At 42.0% G+C, this 22,643-nt stretch overlaps 4 protein-coding genes and 2 pseudogenes across 5 annotated transcripts; 3 read left to right on the top strand and 3 right to left on the bottom strand.

The window, feature by feature from the left end:
- The first annotated feature begins 3,927 nt into the window (after positions 1–3,927).
- Positions 3,928–5,249, top strand: LOC113018202 (post-GPI attachment to proteins factor 2 pseudogene; annotated as a pseudogene).
- A 188-nt stretch (positions 5,250–5,437) lies between these two features.
- LOC113018208 (phosphopantothenoylcysteine decarboxylase-like) lies at positions 5,438–10,352 on the top strand. Of its 2 annotated transcripts, XM_026161276.1 has the most exons (2): positions 5,438–5,621; positions 9,636–10,352. In XM_026161276.1, the coding sequence occupies exon 2, from the start codon at positions 9,669–9,671 to the stop codon at positions 10,275–10,277; it is 609 nt and encodes a 202-aa protein (XP_026017061.1). In that variant the 5' UTR covers positions 5,438–5,621; positions 9,636–9,668; the 3' UTR covers positions 10,278–10,352. The 2 variants fall into 2 exon arrangements, with proteins under 2 accessions (XP_026017061.1, XP_026017060.1); XM_026161275.1 differs by lacking the exon at positions 5,438–5,621 and having other exon boundaries at positions 9,549–10,352.
- LOC113018222 (histone H3) lies at positions 8,864–9,346 on the bottom strand. The gene has a single exon (XM_026161289.1). The coding sequence runs from the start codon at positions 9,290–9,292 to the stop codon at positions 8,882–8,884; it is 411 nt and encodes a 136-aa protein (XP_026017074.1). The 5' UTR covers positions 9,293–9,346; the 3' UTR covers positions 8,864–8,881.
- LOC113018233 (histone H2A-like) lies at positions 10,287–10,686 on the top strand (the record flags this gene model as incomplete). The annotated part of the gene is made up of 1 exon (XM_026161300.1): positions 10,287–10,686. A coding segment is annotated over one exon (351 nt), but the record flags the coding sequence as incomplete, so codon positions are not given.
- A 1,656-nt stretch (positions 10,687–12,342) lies between these two features.
- Positions 12,343–14,168, bottom strand: LOC113018248 (histone H1-like; annotated as a pseudogene).
- Positions 14,169–15,914: 1,746 nt separating this feature from the next.
- On the bottom strand, positions 15,915–19,656 carry LOC113018247 (histone H2B 1/2-like). The gene is made up of 2 exons (XM_026161311.1): positions 19,620–19,656; positions 15,915–16,249 (listed from the first exon to the last, which is right to left on the bottom strand). Exons 1-2 carry the CDS (start codon positions 19,654–19,656, stop codon positions 15,930–15,932), a joined length of 357 nt encoding a protein of 118 aa, XP_026017096.1. The 3' UTR covers positions 15,915–15,929.
- Positions 19,657–22,643: the final 2,987 nt, after the last annotated feature.

Genomic DNA, 22,643 nt, shown 5'->3' with positions numbered 1-22,643 from the left:
GGGGAGAAGGGCAAAAAACAAAAACCAACAGAATGAGCAGAAAAAAAAGAAATAAATAAAAAATGCATATATCAATCACCTGGATCACCTGCTGAGAAAGAAAAAAGAAAACAAGCAGAAGAGAACAAGAGTAATAGAATAAACAACATCACAATGATATATGGGAATATGACAGTAAATACTAAATATTAGTTTCTAAAATTGACGGCGTCTTCATTAATCCCATGCAAACGTACACCTATCTGGAACAAGCCTGTCTTGTATATTTTTAACTATTAAAAGATTTTCATCTTGATTTGCATATTTATATTGAATTACACCTTCATTTTTGGTTTCATTAATTTTTTTATAGATATTTTTCGTATTATCTTGGAGAATATCCATCCATTCGCTTCCGCTTGTCCTTTTCAGGGTCGCGGGGGGCGCTGGAACCTATCCCAGCTGTCATAGGGCGAGAGGCGGGGTACACCCTGGACAGGTCGCCAGTCTGTCGCAGGGCCAACACACAGGGACTAGGGTCTCATCTTCATCACAGTCGGTCATAGGACATTTCATGGTGGTAACAAAACAACTCCACTTCACCACCGCCCTCACAGGGAGGCGCCCGAGCGAGATGAGCCATACCACGTCTCTCATGCTTTCGGGTAATAGTTTGTCTTGTATATTTTTAACTATTAATAGATTTTCATCTTGATTTGCATACTTATATTGAATTACACCTTCATTTTGTATTCCATTAATTTTTTTGTAGATATTTTTCGTATTATCTTGGAGAATATTTAAACCATAATGTTCCCATTGACTTAATAAATCACCAAACATAAGTCTGTGGTATGGAACGCCCGCTCTGGCCCTGCCTCTTTTCTTTTGCCACAATTGCTCTTTCCCTCGAACCCACGGGGCACCCCGAGAAATTGCGCTTTGAATAATTTTTATAAAAGGAATTCGCAAAACAATCTCTAAGTCTGGGGCTCCCAAACCCCCCGTGCTTCCTAGTCTTGTACATAAATTTTCTCTTAGTCACTTCTCGATTGGATCCCCAGATAAATTTAATGCACATCTTAGTTATTTTCATTACAGTTGTTCTCGGAGGAGGAAAAATTGCGGCAAGGAAAAGAAGTTTCGAAATTATGTGCGTTTTTACAATATTAATACGCGTTTTATAATTTGTATCTTTGTTCTCCCATTTCATAATTTCCATTTTAATTTCATTTTCTTTCTTATTCCAATTTAGTAAACTAGAGTCCGTATTATCAATCCATATACCCAAAATTTTAATCTCCCTACAAAGAGAGATCATCATTTTAGGTTGTCTGGTCTGATGTCCAAGCCACACCCCTTCAGTTTTTTCTTGGTTAAGCTTGGCACCTGATGCCTGTTCGTAGTGGTGTAATATCTCCATAACTGAAGACAGTTCGTTTTGATTTCTAATTATCACCGACACATCATCTGCATACGCCAAAGCTGCGATTTTATGGGATTTATCTAGGACGTATCCCTTGATCCGTTTATCATCATTTATCCTTTTCAATAAGGGGTTAATTGCAAGGACATATAACGCAGCACTCAAAGGACATCCTTGTTTAACCCCGTACTCAGCACTAAAAGGGGGTGAGAGCTTTCCATTTACCTTAACTTGCACTAGGGACTTTTTATAACTCAATTGAATAATGGAAATAAATTGGTCCGGAAAATTATAAGCTTTCATTACTTTCCATAAATAGCAGTGAGAAACAGAATCAAAAGCTCTCCTTTGATCTAATCCTAAAATGCAGAGTTCTGAATCCTTTCCATTATAAATAATTTCTCTTAACATACTTAAGTTATCCCACATCAATCGTCCCTTAATTGCGCATGTTTGTTCTTTTTCAATGATAATATCTAATACATCCTCTAGTCTGGACATAATTATTTTAGAAAAAAATTTTATAATCTACATTCATTATTGTCAGTTGCCTATAATTGTTAATGTCTTCTCTATCACCTTTCTTATATAATAAACACATAACTCCCTCATAAAACGATTTACCCATTGTTTCTCTTTCTATTCCTTCATTAAAATACTGAGTTAATAATTCAGACAGTTCTTTACTCACAATTTTGTAAAATTCAGAGGGGAGTCCATCCAGACCAGGTGTTTTATCGGTACTAAGTTGGTTAATTACTGACTCCACTTCCTCTCTTTTAATTTTTCCAATCAAAGTTTCATAAATGACAGGATCTAATGGTTCAACCTCACTCAAAAAATTGTTAATAGCGTCGCTGTTTGTAACTATGGATGAAAACATCTCCGAACAATAGTCTCTAATTACTTGTCTTTTCCCCTCTTCTTTAAAAAACTGACTTTCCATGTTTATCCTTAATTGAGACAATAAAATCATTCCGACATTTCTTTTGATTATTAAAAATCATATAATCACTGTTCCCGTGAAAGTCAGTACGTCGCAACATATTAAATAAAACTTCTCTATTGACTCGATCAATGTCCTCTTTAAGAGACATCATTTGATTTTCCTCCTCCTCTTCCTTCTCCTTCTTATTTCTTAAATATATATATCTACTCACATCTTCATTATATTTTACATTCTTTGCATGGTTTATTTCTCTCGCTTTAAATTTAAAAAATTGACACATACGTCGTTTAAGGAGCTCCCAAAGTTCCGAGAAAGAGGTAGTAAAAATCTTAAGATCTAATATTTTCTTAATTTCAGATTTAACTTCGAACCTAAGTAACTCGTCTGCTAACAAGGATGTATTCAATTTCCAATAGTTCAAAAATTCATGGGGGCAACACGATACTGTTGCCATAACCACCATATGATCAGAAAAGTCTGTTAAAAGAGTGTCATATTTCAGACCTTGAACATTATGTGATATGTAGAATCTATCAATCCTTGTTTTAGTAAACGAATCGAATCTAGTGTAATGGACGGTATGTGGATGCAAGTGCCTGTATAAATCACGAAGTGCTGCTTCCTTACAAACCTTAACCAACAATTTGCTTTCTCGCAGTTCTCTAAATTCAACCTTGGATATTCTATCAGTAGCTTCAGTAACAATGTTAAAATCTCCACACAAAATTATATTAAAACCAATCTCTAATAAATACTTCAGTTTTTTCAGTAATTGTATCTTTTTCGTTCGTTCGGGTGCATTATAAACATTAATAATACGCAACCTTTGCCCGTAATAACAGCAATCAACAAGGAGGAGTCGTCCCGGTATTATGTCTCTTCTTTTGATTATATTCACCGTATCTTTTTTAAAGAAAATACCCACTCCGTCAGAGCTGTCTTCCCCTATCGATATTATTGAATGGGCAGTGTTCCACATTTTATTTAATTCACATACATCTTCATCACAGTCTGTCATAGGACATTTCATGGTGGTAACAAAGCAACTCCATTGTACCACCGCCCTCACAGGGAGGCGCCCGAGCGAGATGAGCCATACCACGTCTCTCATGCTTTCGGGTAATAGTTTGTCTTGTATATTTTTAACTATTAATAGATTTTCATCTTGATTTGCATACTTATATTGAATTAAACCGTTATTTTTGGTTTCATTAATTTTTTTATAGATATTTTTCGTATTATCTTGGAGAATATTTAAACCATAATGTTCCCATTGACTTGATATGTCACCGAAACATAAGTCTGTGGTATGGAACACCCGCTCTGGCCCTGCCTCTTTTCTTTTGCCACAGTTGCTCTTTCCCTCGAACCCACGGGGCACCCCGAGAACTTGCGCTTTGAGTAATTTTTATAAAAGGAATTCGCAAAACAAGCTCTAAGTCTGGGGCTCCCAAACCCCCCGTGCTTCCTACTCTTGTATGCGTCCACTCATTTTCCCGAAGCCTTGTAGAAACACTACTTGGTTCGTGCCATTCTTCCGCACGTTCCTTTCCCTGTGATAAGAGCATAAAATGTAGCGAACAGAGGAGACTCGCTGCTCTTAAAGTGTGTGACTGGCTGTGACGCGGTGCCGCTCCGGCTCGTGATTGGTGACGGGCTCCACGTGGAGCATCGCCCCGCCTCGGTGTGTGCTGCTCATTGGAGAAAAGTGCATTGATGTTGCGCGCTGCCGCAAGCCTCTCTGCGATTGGTGCGTGACGAAGCTGCGCGCGATCTGCGGAAATATAAGCGAGGCTTTGAGTTGATCGGAGCTAGCCTCGGGAGCCGTGAAGGATGCTTCAGGGGCCGTACAGCAACCTGGACCGGGACCGGCTCCTCATCCGGCTGCCTTTCAAAAGCTTCTCCGTGGGGACGTTTCTGCTGCCGGTGACCGGCTTCATCGCCTGTATCTTCATCTCCCTCTGGTACCACTATGAGGAAGCGACGTACACGCACTGTAAGGTGTCCAACTACCTCCCGTCCATCAGCTCCGCCATCAGCGGTGCGCCCGAGCGCTACATCTGGAGCGGCTGCATCGGGCTCCACTCGGCGCCGCGGTACCTGGTGGCCTTCGCCTACTTCAGCTTCTACCGCAGCCGCTTCGCCGACAGGCTGCCGGAGCTGCTGCTGAGCGGGCTGGCGCTCCTCTGCAGCCTCGCCGAGAACACTGGCCTGGTGATGCTCACGTACGTGTCGTCCACGGAAACCTACAGTGTTCATAAGTACGGGTTCATCACGTTCATAGGGAGCTCGCTGGTGCACATGCTCATTACGTGCTGGCTGTGGTACGTCATCAAGAGACACTACATGAGCCCAGAGGAAATGACATCATATCACTGGAAGCTGCGTCTCTTCCTGTTCAACATCAGCTGCTGTGTGATCGCCGCCTACTTCTTCAGACGCCACAACAAATACTGTGAAGCAGGAATCTACTCCCTGTTCGCCGCCTTCGAGTACCTGGTGGTCTTCTCCAACATGGCCTTCCACATGACGGCCTTCTGGGACTTCGGGAGCAAAGAGGTGACCGTGGCCACGCCGCTGGAGGACAAACGATACTGAGCAGGAGGGGGCGGGGCGTTAATGCCATTTCTGAACTCAAGAGCAGAGAGAGGAGTCTGATGACATCATTCCAACGACACCCTGACCTTCGGAGCAGGACGGCGTGATGGAGACGTGGACCAGAGTTCTTCTTCTGTTGTTGTTTCTCTAGTGTGCCTGTGTCGTTGAATCATCAGAAATGATGCGTATTGATGATGTCACACTTGTTTACAGAAACAGCTGATCAGGGTTTTAATGGTTTTATTTCCACACAGATAAAAACCATCAGAGACTAAATAAATGTGATGGTGATGATGATTTCATGGTGGTGTTCTTCATCCTCGTCGTCACCAGACGTTTAGTTTATTAAAAACAAGAAAAGCTTTTCCAAAGTGGCCGATGAATAAACGCTGAAGGAGAAAGTGTTGGAAATGTAAAGAAATACAAATGAACCTTTGAGTAAAGAACAAAATGTTTTGACAGAAATCAGAGAGGCTCAGACGGTCTGAGCATGTGAAGAGGACGGAGGCGGAGCTGCCGGCCTGCAGTGTTTGTATCTTAAACAATCCTGCAGCACGTTACTGAGAGCACACAGGAAATCGTTTTAGTTACACAGGACGTGAAACATTGCGCGCCGGTTGGCGGCTCACAGACTTTAAAGAAGAAAAAAAAAAAAGCAAGACTCTTTTTGCTTTTCCTCTGGTTGTTTCTACTGCAGTGGTTGTAGGTCTTGTAGTTTTGATCAGTCAGTGTTATTATCTGACTGACATTTTCCTTCTTCTGGCTGTACTGACTGACCTTTGACCTCATGTGTTGATGACTCTTCGCCTCTGTCTCCTCTCACAGGGAGAAGATGATCTGCAGGATCCTGCTGCTCATCATCCTCACCTCATGTGTCTCTGGTTAGTTTACAGCTTCACTTTATGAACTCCAAATAAAGCTCAACAACAGATTTGTTCCAGGCAGGCAGAGGAGAACCACAACATCACACTGGAGTGGACGTTCACCACCAAACCAGACAGATCTCCAAAACTCTCAACATCCTCTGTGAACTCTTTATCAGTGATAAATCCAGGCTCAGGACTGATGACTCGGGTCTTTACCTGTGTGAGGTGAACACTGATTATGGCTTCAGTGTTGGAAGATGTCAACTCAATGTCACTGGTAAGATGATTATAATTGCTATTTTTATCTTTATTTAAATAAACAAGAAGTGAATGACAGGTGTTAAGAACTGTATTATCTTGTACATGGCAATAAACATCATGAGTTAAAGTCCACATGGTCCTGGGACTGACAGCAGCAGCTCTGTTTGTCTGCTGTCATTATTTTTGTTTTACAAAGGAAAAACATCTCTTACTGTTACGTCTGTTTTATTGCCAGAAAATAAATTATATACAAGGTAATGAAGCCACATATAGGGGAAGTTATATACATATGTGGATAGATACAGTGTTGACAATGACTGTTGACAGTGTTATAACTACTTGCACTTTCAATTCAGTTTCCACCCGCATGTAAGCTACAAGATCTACAAAACACTGCTTTTGCTTATTATTACTTTCTTTTGGTCGTGTGAAGGGAACCTGCAAAGTAAGAATTTCATTGCTCTGTGTAACCATTTGTGTTTTGCGGTGTACATGACAATAAACCTCTTGAATCTTGAACACTTTATTAATTCCAGGTGGGAGATAGTTCTGTTTTAGATGATCAGTTAAATTATGAAAGCTAGAAAATGTAAACATTGGAAATATAAACAAAGTAAGTAAAAATAAGTCAAATAAAGTGAAATCATAAATTAAATATTTCAAAGTTAAAATAACACCATGGGGAGCGTAAGACTCATCAGACTTATGTTTGGTGATTTATTAAGTCAATGGGAACATTATGGTTTAAATATTCTCCAAGATAATACGAAAAATATCTACAAAAAAATTAATGGAATACAAAATGAAGGTGTAATTCAATATAAGTATGCAAATCAAGATGAAAATCTATTAATAGTTAAAAATATACAAGACAAACTATTACCCGAAAGCATGAGAGACGTGGTATGGCTCATCTCGCTCGGGCGCCTCCCTGTGAGGGCGGTGGTGAAGTGGAGTTGTTTTGTTACCACCATGAAATGTCCTATGACCGACTGTGATGAAGATGAGACCCTAGTCCCTGTGTGTTGGCCCTGCGACAGACTGGCGACCTGTCCAGGGTGTACCCCGCCTCTCGCCCTATGACAGCTGGGATAGGTTCCAGCGCCCCCCGCGACCCTGAAAAGGACAAGCGGAAGCGAATGGATGGATATTCTCCAAGATAATACGAAAAATATCTATAAAAAAATTAATGAAACCAAAAATGAAGGTGTAATTCAATATAAATATGCAAATCAAGATGAAAATCTTTTAATAGTTAAAAATATACAAGACAGGCTTGTTCCAGATAGGTGTACGTTTGCATGGGATTAATGAAGACGCCGTCAATTTTAGAAACTAATATTTAGTATTTACTGTCATATTCCCATATATCATTGTGATGTTGTTTATTCTATTACTCTTGTTCTCTTCTGCTTGTTTTCTTTTTTCTTTCTCAGCAGGTGATCCAGGTGATTGATATATGCATTTTTTATTTATTTCTTTTTTTCTGCTCATTCTGTTGGTTTTTGTTTTTTGCCCTTCTCCCCCGTCCCTCTTCTCAGCTGTTTCTCTTTCCTTCTTTCTTTCTCCCCTTCTTTCCCCCAGTCAAGTCTGTCCCGTATTCAGCAAGTGAAAATAAAATAAACAATAAAAGGTGAATCAAATGGACCATTACGGCAAGGCTGGGATGGTCAATTTGGTAAAGTAAATCCGTTGGGCATCTTTCTTTGCCTTTAGACAACAATTCTGATGGCAAAAGAGCCAAACGGGACAGGCAAAAAAAAAAATATATATATATATATATATATATACAAGACAAATTATTATCCGAAAGCATGAGAGGCGTGGTATGGCTCATCTCGCTCGGGCGCCTCCCTGTGACGAATGGCGCTTCTATCCTGTTACCTATTTAATATTACCTTATTGTTAGGGCTGTTTTTGTTGTGCATCTGCACTTTATTGTTGTCAATGGGACAGTGTGAAATGTAATTTCAATTACTTTGTATGGCAAGTACATTTGAAGAAATTGACAAATAAAGTTTTCTTCTTCTTCTTCTTCTAAATTACTATTGAACAAATGACCAACTAAGAATTTCAGACTTTAGTTTACTTCAGCCATATTCCATATAAATCAGGTATCATACAAAAATAAAAAAAAAGCTTGAAATACAGTTATGACAATAAAATTATATGACTTTAAGGACTTAACAACATTAGTTCAGTTATAGGACACTGTTTTGGTTCTTCTGTCACGTGACAATAGGACATAGATGACAAGAATAAAATGGGTAGCTGCTTCAGTGCTTCTGTCAATTCGTGAAGATCTTGATATGTCTCAAATGAATCCTATGAATAGGTCAGTACCATTAGGATGAAATTGTGTCACCAACATGTTAACGTTAGATAACATTTTAACAGCCTCTGCAAACTAATATTAACATGTTTGCCTTACTGTCATGTCTATAGTTTATAGTATTTTATAGCATATTTAAACAATAGGAGTCTACGCTGGAGCACTTTGTCTATCATATTGTCTAGTACAAAGAACTGAAATGTGATGAGCGTTGGAAAATAATATGTGAATAATTAAAGGAGGGAGCCATTTAGCATAACAATTCATGCTTACAAAACTACTTTCTTTTTTTTTTTTTACGGAAGTTAGTGAATTCCATGTTCATGCCGACTGTCGTTTCCAGAATAAAAAGAGCATGAAGATTGAAGTGTGAGTACGAGATACTACTGCTACTGCTACTACTGGAGCGAGCTCTTGGTGTGAGTGAGGTGACTCGGAAAAGAGCAGTTGTTTGTAGGAGAGCGTGCAGCTTAAGCTCTCTCTCCGCGGATGCGGCGAGCCAGCTGGATGTCTTTGGGCATGATGGTGACCCTTTTGGCGTGGATGGCGCACAGGTTTGTGTCCTCGAAGAGTCCGACCAGGTAAGCCTCGCTGGCCTCCTGCAGAGCCATAACAGCAGAGCTCTGGAAGCGCAGGTCGGTCTTGAAATCCTGAGCGATCTCGCGGACCAGGCGCTGGAAGGGCAGCTTGCGGATCAGCAGCTCGGTGGATTTCTGGTAACGGCGGATCTCACGCAGAGCCACGGTACCAGGCCTATAACGGTGGGGCTTCTTGACGCCTCCGGTGGCCGGGGCGCTCTTACGAGCGGCCTTGGTGGCCAGCTGCTTCCTGGGGGCTTTGCCGCCAGTAGACTTGCGAGCGGTCTGCTTGGTTCGTGCCATTCTTCCTCACTTTTCTTTTCTTGTGATACGAGCAGAAAATGTAGCGAACAGAGGAGACTCGCTGCTCTTAAAGTGTGTGACTGGCTGTGACGCGGTGCCGCTCCGGCTCGTGATTGGTGACGGGCTCCACGTGGAGCATCGCCCCGCCTCGGTGTGTGCTGCTCATTGGAGAAAAGTGCATTGATGTTGCGCGCTGCCGCAAGCCTCTCTGCGATTGGTGCGTGACGAAGCTCCACGCGCTCTGCGGAAATATAAGCGAGGCTTTGAGCTGATCGGGCCACATTTTCTCTCAGTCTCGATACTACGAAGAAAAGAACCTGTCAAAATGAGTGGACACGGCAAGACTCTTTTTGCTGACAGGCAGCAAGACGACCACATGTCAAGTTTAAAAACTGATTTGTTGAAAACTTCCGGGACATTTAATGTCCTTGTTGGAGTGACAGGGAGTGTTGCAGCCTTGAAACTGCCTCTTTTGGTCTCCCAGCTTCTTGAACTCTCTGGGGTGGATGTACGAGTAGTCACTACAGAGCATGCCAAGCACTTCTATAATTCTGCTGAGGTGTCAGTCAAAATCTACAGTGACGAGGATGAATGGGAGCTGTGGAAACAGAGATCTGACCCTGTGCTACACATTGAGCTAAGGCGTTGGGCAGATCTACTTGTCATTGCCCCTCTTGATGCCAACAGTCTTGGAAAGATTGCTAGTGGTATTTGTGATAATCTGCTGACGTGTGTGGTAAGAGCCTGGGATACCAGTCGTCCTCTTCTCTTCTGCCCTGCAATGAACACAGCTATGTGGCTGCATCCTATTACAGCCCAGCAGGTATCCAGACTGAAAGAGTTTGGATATGTGGAAATCCCCTGCGTTGCCAAAAAGCTAGTGTGTGGAGATGAAGGTAAAGGTGCCATGGCAGAAGTATCGACAATTGTCAGTCTTGTCAAAGAGTATCTTCAGAAACCAGATGAGTCATCTTTGGAGGCATGAACGTCAGGCAGAGCTAAGGCCAAGACCCGCTCTTCCCGTGCCGGGCTTCAGTTCCCCGTGGGTGGTGTCCACAGACTGCTGCGCAAAGGCAACTATGCTGAGCGTGTGGGAGCCGGTGCCCCTGTTTACCTGGCAGCTGTGCTCAAGTACCTGACCGCTGAGATCCTGGAGCTGGCAGGCAACACAGCCCGCGACAAGAAGACTCGTATCATCCCACGTCACTTGCAGCTGGCTGTGTGCAACGATGAGGAGCTCAACAAGCTCCTGGGGGGAGTCACCATCGCTCAGGGTGGTGTGCTGCCCAACATCCAGGCTGTGCTGCTGCCCAAGAAGACCGAGAAGCCCGCCAAGGCCAAGTAAACGCAAAGCGCTCGGCTTCACCAAAAACAAAGGCTCTTTTAAGAGCCACACACTTCTCTCTGAGCAAACATCCTTCTTTCTGTTATGGTGTTTGTAACATTTTGTGTATTGGGAAATGTAGATTATGCATCTTGATTTATTTTATAATTTATATTTATTCATGTCATCAGACATAATCAGGGACTGAAATCCACTTTCAAAGAAAAACTACTTTCATTAACTCCAAAGCTCTGTGTGTTTAGTCTATTCTTTTGTGAATAAAACTAACTTTAGGTCTTGATATAAAACTAAAGCAAAAAGCTCTGCCTCCTGCGTTGTGGTTAGGGGTCGTGTTCAACCTCATTGCTCATCTTACTAATTAAGAGTAAATTGGATGTCACTAATTATTAGCTTCATAACTGACTGTGGACACTCATCATGGTTCACTCGCTTTATAATTAAAACAGTTTCTAAGCTCATGGAAACGGACAACACACAGTTCATGATGTGGCAAGACCACAAACGCAACAGGAAATCATAACACCAAACAGGTGGACTTGTTTGGTACAGAGGGAGGAAAATGTGCAGCTGTTTGCGACGTGTTCAGCACTGCTGCTGAATTTGGGACATTTTGCAAAGTCACTTACATCTACGCTTAGGTTTTTGTGTCTATTGTGAGTAGAATAAAACTATTACAATAGAGTTTGCTTGGATAATAGGGGGCAGCTGGTGATCAGAAGAACAGGAAATGATTCCTAAGTGTGGCTTTTGTTAGAATGTCTTTGTCAACCCCTGTTTTAAGGACAATAGTGGATTTGTGTTCTCAAAGCATTTCATGCGACCTTAAAGCTCCCAAGAATGACATTAAGTTGCTGACCTCTGACGTGCCAAATCAGTTGGTTCAGCTATAAACTTTGGTGTGTAACTGTATAGTGTGAAAAATGCATTGACAGTGAGGGTCTGCCTGTTATAAAGTGAGTGAAAGCTGCCTCAGCCAAGAACAAGAAGCCACAGTTACTAGTCTGGTTAGAGGACAGCCCCCCCAGACTGAACAATAGAATTAGTGGAAAACTGTTGTGGAGGGGGACACAGGGCAGCCCCGGACTCTTTTTCAGCTGGGATATCCAAAGAATCGGTGAGGTCAAGAAGTAAACCTCAAGACTATTTTGAAATAATTTAATTCCCCTCATCCTTCACGCTACAGAGCTCCATGGTAAAATAAATAGCAGTACGGGCTCAGCTTGGAGTAAAATGTGTCCTTGAAATCACACAGTATCAATTCAACTGGACTAGATTTAGTCAGGTAAGGTTGTAGATTAGAGCATTTCAAGTGGATTATATTAGCTAGGTATCATTAAAATATACAGTGTACTTCCAGTACAACAGCCAGTGTAGGCTTTTAAAAAATAGAACTCAGTATTTCATACGTGAATAATAACATGCATCTATGAATGTATTATGTGTTGTTTAATAGAATATTTTAAAATGTAGTTGCTAACTTTTAACAGTTTATGACTTGTATTACGAAGGTGTGATTATAAATATTAAGTCGTTAATATTTGTATTCCTCTGGAGTTGTAGACTTGCTTAAACAGCACTAATGTGCACCATGATAGTAATCCAAGTTGTAATTGTAATGAGGACAATGGAGAAAAAAAAAACCGTGTTTTAATAACATGGACATTATTGTGAATGACAGAGTGGTGAGTGAGTGAGAGGAAGGAGCTCTTGTGTGTTGCTGTGGTGGCTCTGAGAAGAGCCGTTGTTGAGTGTGAGAGCGGTGTCAGCTCACTTCTTCTTGGCTGCTGTGGCCGCCTTCTTGACTTTGGGCTTGGCGGCCTTCTTGGCGGGGGATTTCTTTGGTGCAGGAGCCTTCTTGAGCACCTTCTTGGGGCTCTTTGCCGCCTTCTTGGGGCTTTTGGGCGCTTTCTTGGCCGCCGCTTCTTGGTCTTCTTGGGCGACTTCTTAGCGGCTGCTGCCGGTTTCTTGGCTTTAGGAGCGGCTTTCTTTGCGGGCTTCTTGGCTTTGCTCTCAGTAACCTTCTTGTTCATCTTGAAGGATCCGGAGGCCCCGGTGCCCTTGGTCTGCACCACAGTGCCCTTCGCCACCAGGCTCTTGATGGCGGTCTTTTTTTTTTTTTTTTGCCTGTCCCGTTTGACTCTTTTGCCATCAGAATTGTTGTCTAAAGGCAAAGAAAGATGCCCAACGGATTTACTTTACCAAATTGACCATCCCAGCCTTGCCGTAATGGTCCATTTGATTCACCTTTTATTGTTTATTTTATTTTCACTTGCTGAATACGGGACAGACTTGACTGGGGGAAAGAAGGGGAGAAAGAAAGAGGGAAAGAGAAACAGCTGAGAAGAGGGACGGGGGAGAAGGGCAAAAAACAAAAACCAACAGAATGAGCAGAAAAAAAATGCATATATCGATCACCTGAATCACCTGCTGAGAAAGAAAAAAGAAAACAAGCAGAAGAAAACAAGAGTAATAGAATAAACAACATCACAATGATATATGGGAATATGACAGTAAATACTAAATATTAAACATTATTGTGCAGCACATAAGATCAACAGAACACAGTGTGCTTTGAGGTAGGAGCCAAAAAGGGTGTAGTTTGTGGGTGTGATCACCCGTGTGTACACCTGTGAGCATGGACGCGCTTGTTTTTAAAAGGTTCCTTCATGTAATGATCTGCTAGAGGGTGTGGGGGGGCCACAGCCCCGTCCTCCAGGGCATGAAGCAGGTATGGAGGAGATCAAAACTCCAGACATCCAGAGGGCCCCAGAACACAAGAGACCAAGGAAGACCAACAGAGGGGCAGCCGCGCCACTGTCCCAGAAAGAGCTGAGGAGAGTCCCAGATGAGGGCTCACTCAGCAGCCGCGGAGCAGAAGCCAGGGGGGGTTGCAGTGACGCGCTCGTGAGCTCCGCCGGCAGCCAGCTGTGCCTGAGTGACCGAGCCCCAGGCCGAGAGGTCGGGGGCACCCCACCTCCGAAGTGGCCCGAGCGAGCCCCAGGCTCCAGGCCCCGATAAGCGGCCGCCAAGGAGTGAGCCGGTGTGTACCTGGACGCCCACCCCCAGACACAAAGAACCACCAACGCACCGATGTCTGAGGGAGTCCGCCACTGGCAGGGGAAGTGGTGGTGGTGGTGGGGGAGATAGGCCTCCAAACCTTGGAGGGCCTGAGATGTCCCCAGAGAGGTGGCGTCTGATACCCAACCTGACATATAGACACAGACATACAGGCACACACAGATACAAACATCCATTCCCACCCTCATGCTCTCATATGCACTTATTCCACACTCAACCAACGTGGAGACAAACATAAAGAGATGCTGTGTACACACGATCACACTCGTTGATGGCGGTTTTAACGCGGGCCTTGTTCTTGTCCACATCGTAGCCTCCGGCAGCCAGAGCCTTCTTGAGTGCGGCTGCGGACACGCCGCTGCGCTCCTTGGAAGCGGCCACGGCTTTCACAATCAGCTCGCCCACGCTGGGGCCGGCCTTCTTGGGCTTGGAAGTCGTTTCCAAGCCCACGCATCATGAGAACCGTTGAGAGTGAAGGCAGCGCGCGCAGCTCTCGCGCGTGCCTCGCAATGCTTCATTTTGTGTTTCGTGTCTCGGGATCAAAGAGCTTAAAGTGAGTGTGTGAGCAGCACTGCAGGTCGACAGTGGAGCCGTCCACAGCGGGCTTGTGTCTCCTCGTACAGGCCTCGTGTCGGACTCTCGTGCTCTCTGCTCTCGGTTCGTGGAGCTCCCAAAGCTCAGTGACTCGGTGCGGAGCTCAGCGCTGCTCGGCGGCTTCTTTGACTCTTTTCTCTGCTAAAACCGGTGGAGCCGCAGCAGAGCTCCGTAAAAAGCCTTTTCCAGCTGATACACATGTTTGTTCACACACTCAGAGTTAAAAGCAGCATCTGGTGAGCGCAGCTTTGGGACAAAGTGACGCTGCGAGCTCCCAGCAAACACACCGATGCTGCTGGAGGCCCACGGAGCAGCGAGACTTGTGTGACAGCTGCTCGCTTCTAACCAAAGCACAGTTTCACTCACATTGTTGTACATCAGAAGCTTCATTAGTGACCTTACAGCAGCTCGCTTCCACACTTTGGCTCTGATCTCTTAGTCTGCATTGACTCAGTTTCCTTCTACAGTTACTGACTCTACAATAAACAACAGCAGTGAACGAACACGTGACTACACACATCCACAAACTGATCACTGCGTATCTCAATGTGTAATACTCAATACCTGCTAAACACATCCAGCTTATCTCCCAGTTAAACCTCGTCTTGTTGACTCTACTAGTCAAACATATTTAATCATTTTATTCATAGTAATATTGTTGTAATTGTTTATTTTATCCTGCTCTGCCCATGTTGGTGAATTTCCCAGCTGTGGGACTAATAAAGCTCATCTCATGTCCTGGATAGCAACCTCAGTTTAATCTAGTGTCTTTAGTTATGCCCAGTATATCTCTGCTCTTCTTTCTGGAGGATTCTGTGATTCTTCCACCTACTGAAAAATGTGTAACCACAATTTTCTGTCCAAGATAAGTAAAATGCTGACCAGTCACAGGAGTGAGAGACTGAGAACCAAAATTCACCTCTGAACACCACAGGAAATCATTCCTACCGACATCCTGTACAACTCCTCCATCTTATGCACAGCACTTACTACAATAGTTGCATTATATAAAGGCAGATAAAAAAGGTGGCTATGGAGCCATCAAATTAGGAGTTAGATTGAAGACAGCTTTGATGGAAATTCCTCTTTGGTTATAGCTAGAAAAGCTGGATGTGAAGGACACAGCAGGGCCTGTGGCATAGGCAGTAAAGGCAAATGCTAAAGGTGTCATCCATCCAAGGTTGCCAAGGGGGGATTACAAAAAACAAACTAATACGAATTTCTCTTAGTTTAGATTTTGGCATGTAGTTGCCAATTTTTGCCCGTTGATAGTCCAACAAATCAGCCCTTTATGTATCAAAGTAGTTAGTCTAGTTTTGTTTGTAAGGTTAGTGAGCAAGTGGGTTTGTCATTTCAACCATGTGCAGTGCTACAGTACACAGTGAAGCGAGACAGCATTCCTCCAAAGACCATGGTGCTCCATATAACAGACACATGACCACATAAATGTGCATGTGTGGGAAAAAAAAAAACAACAAAAAAACAAAAAACAAAAAACAACCCTGCAACAAAACAAAGACAGACAACCAAAAACGATACAGACACAAGACTGTGCAATAAAAAGGCGCGAGTGGCAAAGTCATATCAATGCTGGATTTTTAGTGAGTTTCTTTCTACAGTCTAAAAAGTAAGGAAGATGTCGTTGACAAACGAGTTCATGATGCTCATGGCCTTGGAGGAGATCCCGGTGTCGGGGTGGACCTGCTTCAGCACCTTGTACACGTAGATGGCGTAGCTCTCCTTCCTGGTCTTTCTCTTCTTCTTGCCGCCCTTGCCGGCGGTCTTGGTCACAGCTTTCTTGGAGCCCTTCTTGGGAGCGGACTTGGCGGGTTCAGGTATTTTCTCTCTTCGATACTTTGAAGTAACGAATGAGCTCCGTGACTGAGAGCAGTGCTTTTTATACAGGCTGTATGCTAATACCACTGCGCGGGCCCTCGGATCTCATTGGTGGAGCCGCACAGTGGGCCGGACGTTGTGTTCGAGGGAGTTTGTGAACTGTGCTGAAACAGGCGCGCATCTAACAAAGACAGTGGACTGTGTGATTGTGTCCTCGTTTGCTGAGACAGTCATTTGTTCTAAATGAGCAGTAAATGCAGAGCTCTGTGTGGCAGATATGGATGTGTTAGTATCCGTATTATCTTCAGCCAACAATGAAATCATTTTAATTACAATTCCACCTGGTTTCGTTTCTCTGTGTCCATTTAACCTGGTGATAATCACAGTTTACTGCTCACCAGCACACAGCTTTAAAACCTTGCTGAGTTTTTATTCTCAGTGGAGGTTAAACACTGGGCATTACGGAGCCCCCCAGGGGACATGGGAGAAAAAAAAATTAGGGAGGAAAAAAAAAAATTAGGGAGGAAAAAAAAAATTAAGACGGACTTTTGCGAGATCTCGCAAAAGTATTGCGAGCGCTCGCAAAAGTATTGCGAGATCTCGCAAAACTCCAACAATGGCGGCAGCTACTTAGTTGTAATATTACTCCTTCTGGGTCACAAAATACACTTTTAAGATATTTTGAGGCGTGAATGTAGTTGTGTAAACGTCAGATACCTGCTCAGTTTACAAGACATCACATATTTGCAAAAGAGTTCCGACGTTTTTGGAGATCTGACACCCACTAGCTCGAAGCTAACGGGAGGTCGAGACCTACTACAGCCGGGAGGAACACCGCTTTCCCGGCACATCGTGCCTCGACCTCCCGGTCGGCTTCGAGCTGACGGCCACTAGCTCGAAGCTAACGGGAAGTCGAGACCTACTACAGCCGGGAGGAACACCGCTTTCCCGGCACATCGTGCCTCGACCTCCCGGTCGGCTTCGAGCTGGCGGCCTCCGAAGAATGCGGCTAAAACTTTTGCGAGATCTCGCAATACTTTTGCGAGCGCTCGCAATACTTATTGCGAGATCTCGCAAAAGTCCGTCTTAATTTTTTTTTTTCTCCCTAATTTTTTTTTTTTCCTCCGTAATTTTTTTTTCTCCCATGTCCCCTGGGGGGCTCCGTAGGGCATAATTAGCTTCTGTCTGTCAGGTCACGTTTACTGCACTCTTTTATTTACAACTAAGCAAATCGATTTGGCTCAGATTAAAGTTACGTTTCATAACTGCATAGTTTTAGTGAAATTTAATGTCTTACTAGAGAACACATGAGACTGAACCATTCACTTTTTTTAATTACAGGAGTTGGCCTCTCCAGGCCTCGAGAGCCGATGTCCTGCAGGTTTCAGATCTCACCCTGGGTCAACACACCTGAATCAAATGATTACTTCATTACCAGGCCTCTGGAGAACTTCAAGACATGTTGAAGTTGTAATTTAGCCATTTAAATCAGCTGTGTTGGATCAAGGACACATCTAAAACCTGCAGGTCACCGGCTCACGAGGCCTGGAGTTCCCCACTCCTGCTTTATTATCTAGTGTTCATATATATTTTTAACCGTGTATTTTGAATTTAAACTAACATTAAAAGTCTGTTTTATACAAGGATGAAAGAGAAGGTGCATTTCCACCGGGAGGATCAGTGTCTGAAGCAGCTTGTTGTTTGTGTATACTGAAAACTCCAGCCTCCAGAAATGATTACACCATCCAATTTTTTTATATGTATTCACCTCGGGGTGTATATCCAGATTTCCGAGGACACAGCCACATCAGACAATTCTTTTGTAATGAAAAACATAAGCAATCATATCGCCAGTAAGTCATCGCAGTGCCAGCTGTTTAATTCACTGTACCTTCCACAGTAGCTATGGTAACCGCGGCCCTGAGCAGATGGAGACGTAAAGAGTGATTCACAGGCAGAACCTAGTTTATTTCCCACAGTTTCTTTTTTAATCTGCTGCCTTATAAACACTGTCACCAATCTTTGCATTTTATTGTTATCTCATAACACTTGTTTAATCAGCTCCCATCACTCCTATGGACCTTTTACAGTCTACAGCCTCAGATCAACACAGCCCTTCCCCCCAGCACCATCAGCAGCAGGAGCAGCAGCAACTTCTCAACAGTAACATTGTACCCATCAGGTAAAACACAGGCTAAGTTTTCTTTGCATTTTCTCCACCTGATGACAGTGATATAGTGTGATACGATATTAGATTCTTGATGAATGTGTGTTGTTGTTCTTCAGCCTGCAGAAAAAAGAAATGTTTACGTCACACGATGGCGCCACTTCATCAGATAAACTAAAGGGAAAACCCTGATGTTGGTTAAACCACATTGTTTTAAAAGCATTTATAACTATTATCATGTTTACAGCGTGTAGAAGATTAGTTAGTTAAAATGCTATGATAATATTTCATAACTTTATTAATATATTAACGTAACAAAACTCTCAGCAACATAAGAATAGATTTCAGAAACCACTCCACATTTGAGCTTCACTCAGATAAAAAACGAGACACTCACAGTCAGTGTTTGTACGTTTTCAGGCACAGTCTACAGCTTTCAATAAAAATCAGCTCTTCCACTGACTCTGGCAACTGTTCTCACAACTATTATCTTCGAGAGGACAACTAAGCAAAACAACAACATTTATCAAAAAAAGTTATTTTGTTTGTCACTCTCTGCAGGTCACACAGTCTTTAGCATCCTCTAGAACTCTAAAACAGACATAAAAAAACAGCATTAATAATTTGAACTTCATAAATCCCCTCGTGTGGATTCGAACACAAAGGGATCATATCATTAGGCACACTTGTGGATTGATGTGTTTTGTGCCCCCCTCCCTCTTGTTTCATACGCCTTCTTGTATGTCTTCTTTCTGATTCACAACTTTCAATAATCACGAGCTTCAAAGCACGAGGGCGGAAGGAAGCAGTGACACTTCCTTTCACTGCTGGTTTAAGGTGTCCCAATTACAGCTGGGATATTAGCAGAATATATTAATGGTCCTGTCCTTTAGTTATTTTATATTAAAGGTCCTGTTCTTTAGTTATCTTATATTTTATGATATATTGACACCTGCTACATTTGTGTTTCACAACTATGATATTCTGGAATTACATAAATAAACAGACAACAGTCTCTCTCACTGTAGTCTAATGCTGTGCAACTACCAAAGGGAGCTCCCATTTAATGGGAGTACCCTGCACGTTGATTAAATATGTCATCTTTTCATTTGGTTTTCAATTAAATAAAGCAACAAAACATCTTCTGTCTGTTTACCTCCTGGATTTTAGTCCAGATTACGTTAGACAACAAGAGAACATCTTCATGTAAGTCTGCATTACAGCTGTTGATATGATAAAAAAAAAAAATCAAATTTGAATATGATTCAAAAGTTAAATTTAGGTCTGAGTTTACAAACAACAGTTACCCCTCCAAGCTGCCCCATGCTTCACAGTGAGAACCATGCTTGTAGAGATCTGTTCATCTTTTCTTTGTTTCACAAAGACACGGCGGGTGGAGCCAAAGATCTCAAACATGGACTCATCAGACCAAAGCACAGATTTCCACTGGTCTGATCTTTATTTCTTGTGGGTCTGATCTTTATCCCTTGTGTTTCTTGGTACAAACAAATCTCTTTTGCTTGTTGCTTTGCCTAATAGTGGTTTCTTAGCAGCTATTTGACCATAAAGGCCTGAATCACTCAGTCTCCTCTGGACAGCTGATGTAGAGATGTGTCTGCTACTGAAACTCTGTGTGGCATTTATCTGGGCTCTAATCTGAGGTACTGTTAACCTCTGAGGCTGAGGTGATTTCTGAGGCTGGTGACTCAGATGAATTTATCCTCAGCAGCAGAGGTGACTCTTGGTCTTCCTTTCCTGGGGCGGTCCTCATGTGAGCCAGTTTCATCATAGTGCTTGATGCTTTTTGCAACTGTACATAGGGACACATTCAAAGTTTTAGCAGTTTTCTGAACTGACTATTCTTAAAATAATGATGGACTGCTGTTTATCTTTACTTAGGTGATTGGTTCTTACAATTATATGGTTTCTAACAGTTGTCAAATAAAGCCGACTTCTGCACAACACAGCTGATAATCCCAACCTCACAAAGAAGCCAAACATTAAAAAGCATTGAATAATCTGTACAATCGTTTCCACCAACAATAGTCTATACAGAAATTGTCTCCTATGTTCTTACGTGTACATATCCTAGATTCTTTTTTTTCTACTACCTTTATATTTGTATTTATTTTTATTTATACCGTGCAGTCTGATGGCAAGTAAATGCACTGAAATTCCGTTCTGATGACAACTAACTGGTGTGTGTTCTGAATTACAATACAGTCTCTATTCTATTCTATTCTATTCTAAAAAGCTGATTGTGTCAAAACTGTAAAATAAAAATTGTCAGTCGCATCATTGAAGTTCTACTATCACCCAGTAAAATTGGTAAGGCACACTTTGAACTGTTTGACAAACAATCACATTTTGTATTTCTAACAAAGTTGGAAAGGGTTTTTTGTAGTTATATGTTTGGATTTAGAAATGATTAATGAAAATTGCCACTGTACGCAACGCCTCAGCTCTGAGTAATAATGCAATGAATAATCTGTTGTAAAAAAAACAGACAGCCACTGAAAAAGACACATTCATAACTGTATAACTCTGTCAAATAGGTATAAACAGGTGTTTGCTTTGAAGAATGGGCACCTGTTTATTGGATAAAAACTTATTCTGTTTCAGTGCAGAATGAAAACAAATCTGGAACAAGACTCAATCTTGTTTCAGATTATGGAAAACACAGAAAACAACAAATGAGCCTAAAAAAATTCAATTTAAATTATTGTGTGTGTTCATAGTGAATTTGAGATTCATCCGTAATAGAGACACTATTACTCAATTTTACACACAAACAGTTTAAACTTTGTTCCAGTCATGTGATCTGTATTTCTTCTTCAGCTTCCGTGAGAAGACAAAAACGTGGCTGTTGTTTGTCCTTTCTATAAAGATTTGAAAATAACGCGGACTATTAAACTATAATAATATATAACTAATATAATAATAATAATAATAATAATAATAATAATAATAATAATAATAATAATAATAATATAAGAGCAGTTATAATAATATTTTATAACCTGTCTTCTGTTGCATCGTTTCACTTGGACTCTTGTTACTTCTCATCCCGAAAAGGAGCTCTAGACATGTCTCTTTATTTTTATACAGTTTTTATTAGCAGAGTTTTACAGTTGATCATGTACTGTACTTCTACAAACTCCTAAAATCAGTGCCCTTGAGTCTGCCCACTTTGCAGTGCATTCCCCCAATCTCCACATCCCAATAAAGTTGGTGAGAGATCAGCTTTCTCTCAGTAGGTTTGAGGTATTTTATTTTTAAAAAAATAATAAAGACATCTTAGGCTGAGATGTGTTTGAGTAAACCTCCACAAATTGTGGATACTTTCCCATTTAGTGCATTGTTCTCAAACCCTGTCTCCAGTTTTGCTGATAAACAAATAGCTGAAGCTGTGGTATGTGTGAGCGTCGATCTCGTTGTCAACCTCTGCTAATGATGATGGTCCAGTTTCGAAGGTTTATAAAACAGGACACTATGACACTAGAGTTCAAGCAGACATGCCACAGATTAATCTGAATGTTTTACTCAGTGAAACTTTCCTGCTGTTCTGCTGCTTTTCTCTGAAATTTCTGAAAAACAATGTGTCATCATGTTTTTTTTTTAAATCAGTGTTCATTCAGTTGATTACAAAGAGGAGATGGAATAAAGACCTCGAGGATCTAACTCTGGAATTAAGACCAGAGGGATATACTATGGTTCAACAAAATGCTCAGAAAAAGCTAACACCCCAGTCAGAGACCAAAAAAGCTTATTAGAAAGTATAACAGCAACAAATAAGGTGAGAGAGCCTCTCATTGGTTAATCTTATCAGGGCCGTGCAGAGAGGTTTAAAGGGGCGGGTGCTCAAAGTTAAAAAGGGGCACATTGAACCAGGCTGAATAACAACAACACACATTCATCAAGAATCTAATATGGGAAGGGCAGGGCTGTGTTGATCTGAGACTGTAGACAGTAAAAAGTCCATAGGAGAGATGGTAGCTGATTAAATGTCATGAGATAATAACAAAATGCAAAGATTGGTGACAGCGCTTGGAACCATAAGGCAACAAAAAACTGTGAGAAATAATTTAGGCTCTGCCTGTGAATCACTCTTTGCTTCTCTTCTTCCTTCCATCCCATCTTTTCATATATCACTCTCCACTTGCTGTCTATCTGAGAACAAGGCACAACTTGTTATTGCAATAAACTATAATCTAATTATCCACACCTAACAACTCTTGCACTTAATCTATAATAAAATGATGACAGAAAAATGTTATAGCACTGCCTTTAGTAGCCTCACACAGCTCCTGCTGTTTCCTCCTCATGTCCTT

This window comes from Astatotilapia calliptera, unplaced genomic scaffold (genome assembly GCF_900246225.1).
Source record: "Astatotilapia calliptera unplaced genomic scaffold, fAstCal1.2 U_scaffold_5, whole genome shotgun sequence".
NCBI lineage: Eukaryota > Metazoa > Chordata > Actinopteri > Cichliformes > Cichlidae > Astatotilapia > Astatotilapia calliptera.
This window is presented reverse-complemented; position numbering and strand designations above follow the sequence as displayed.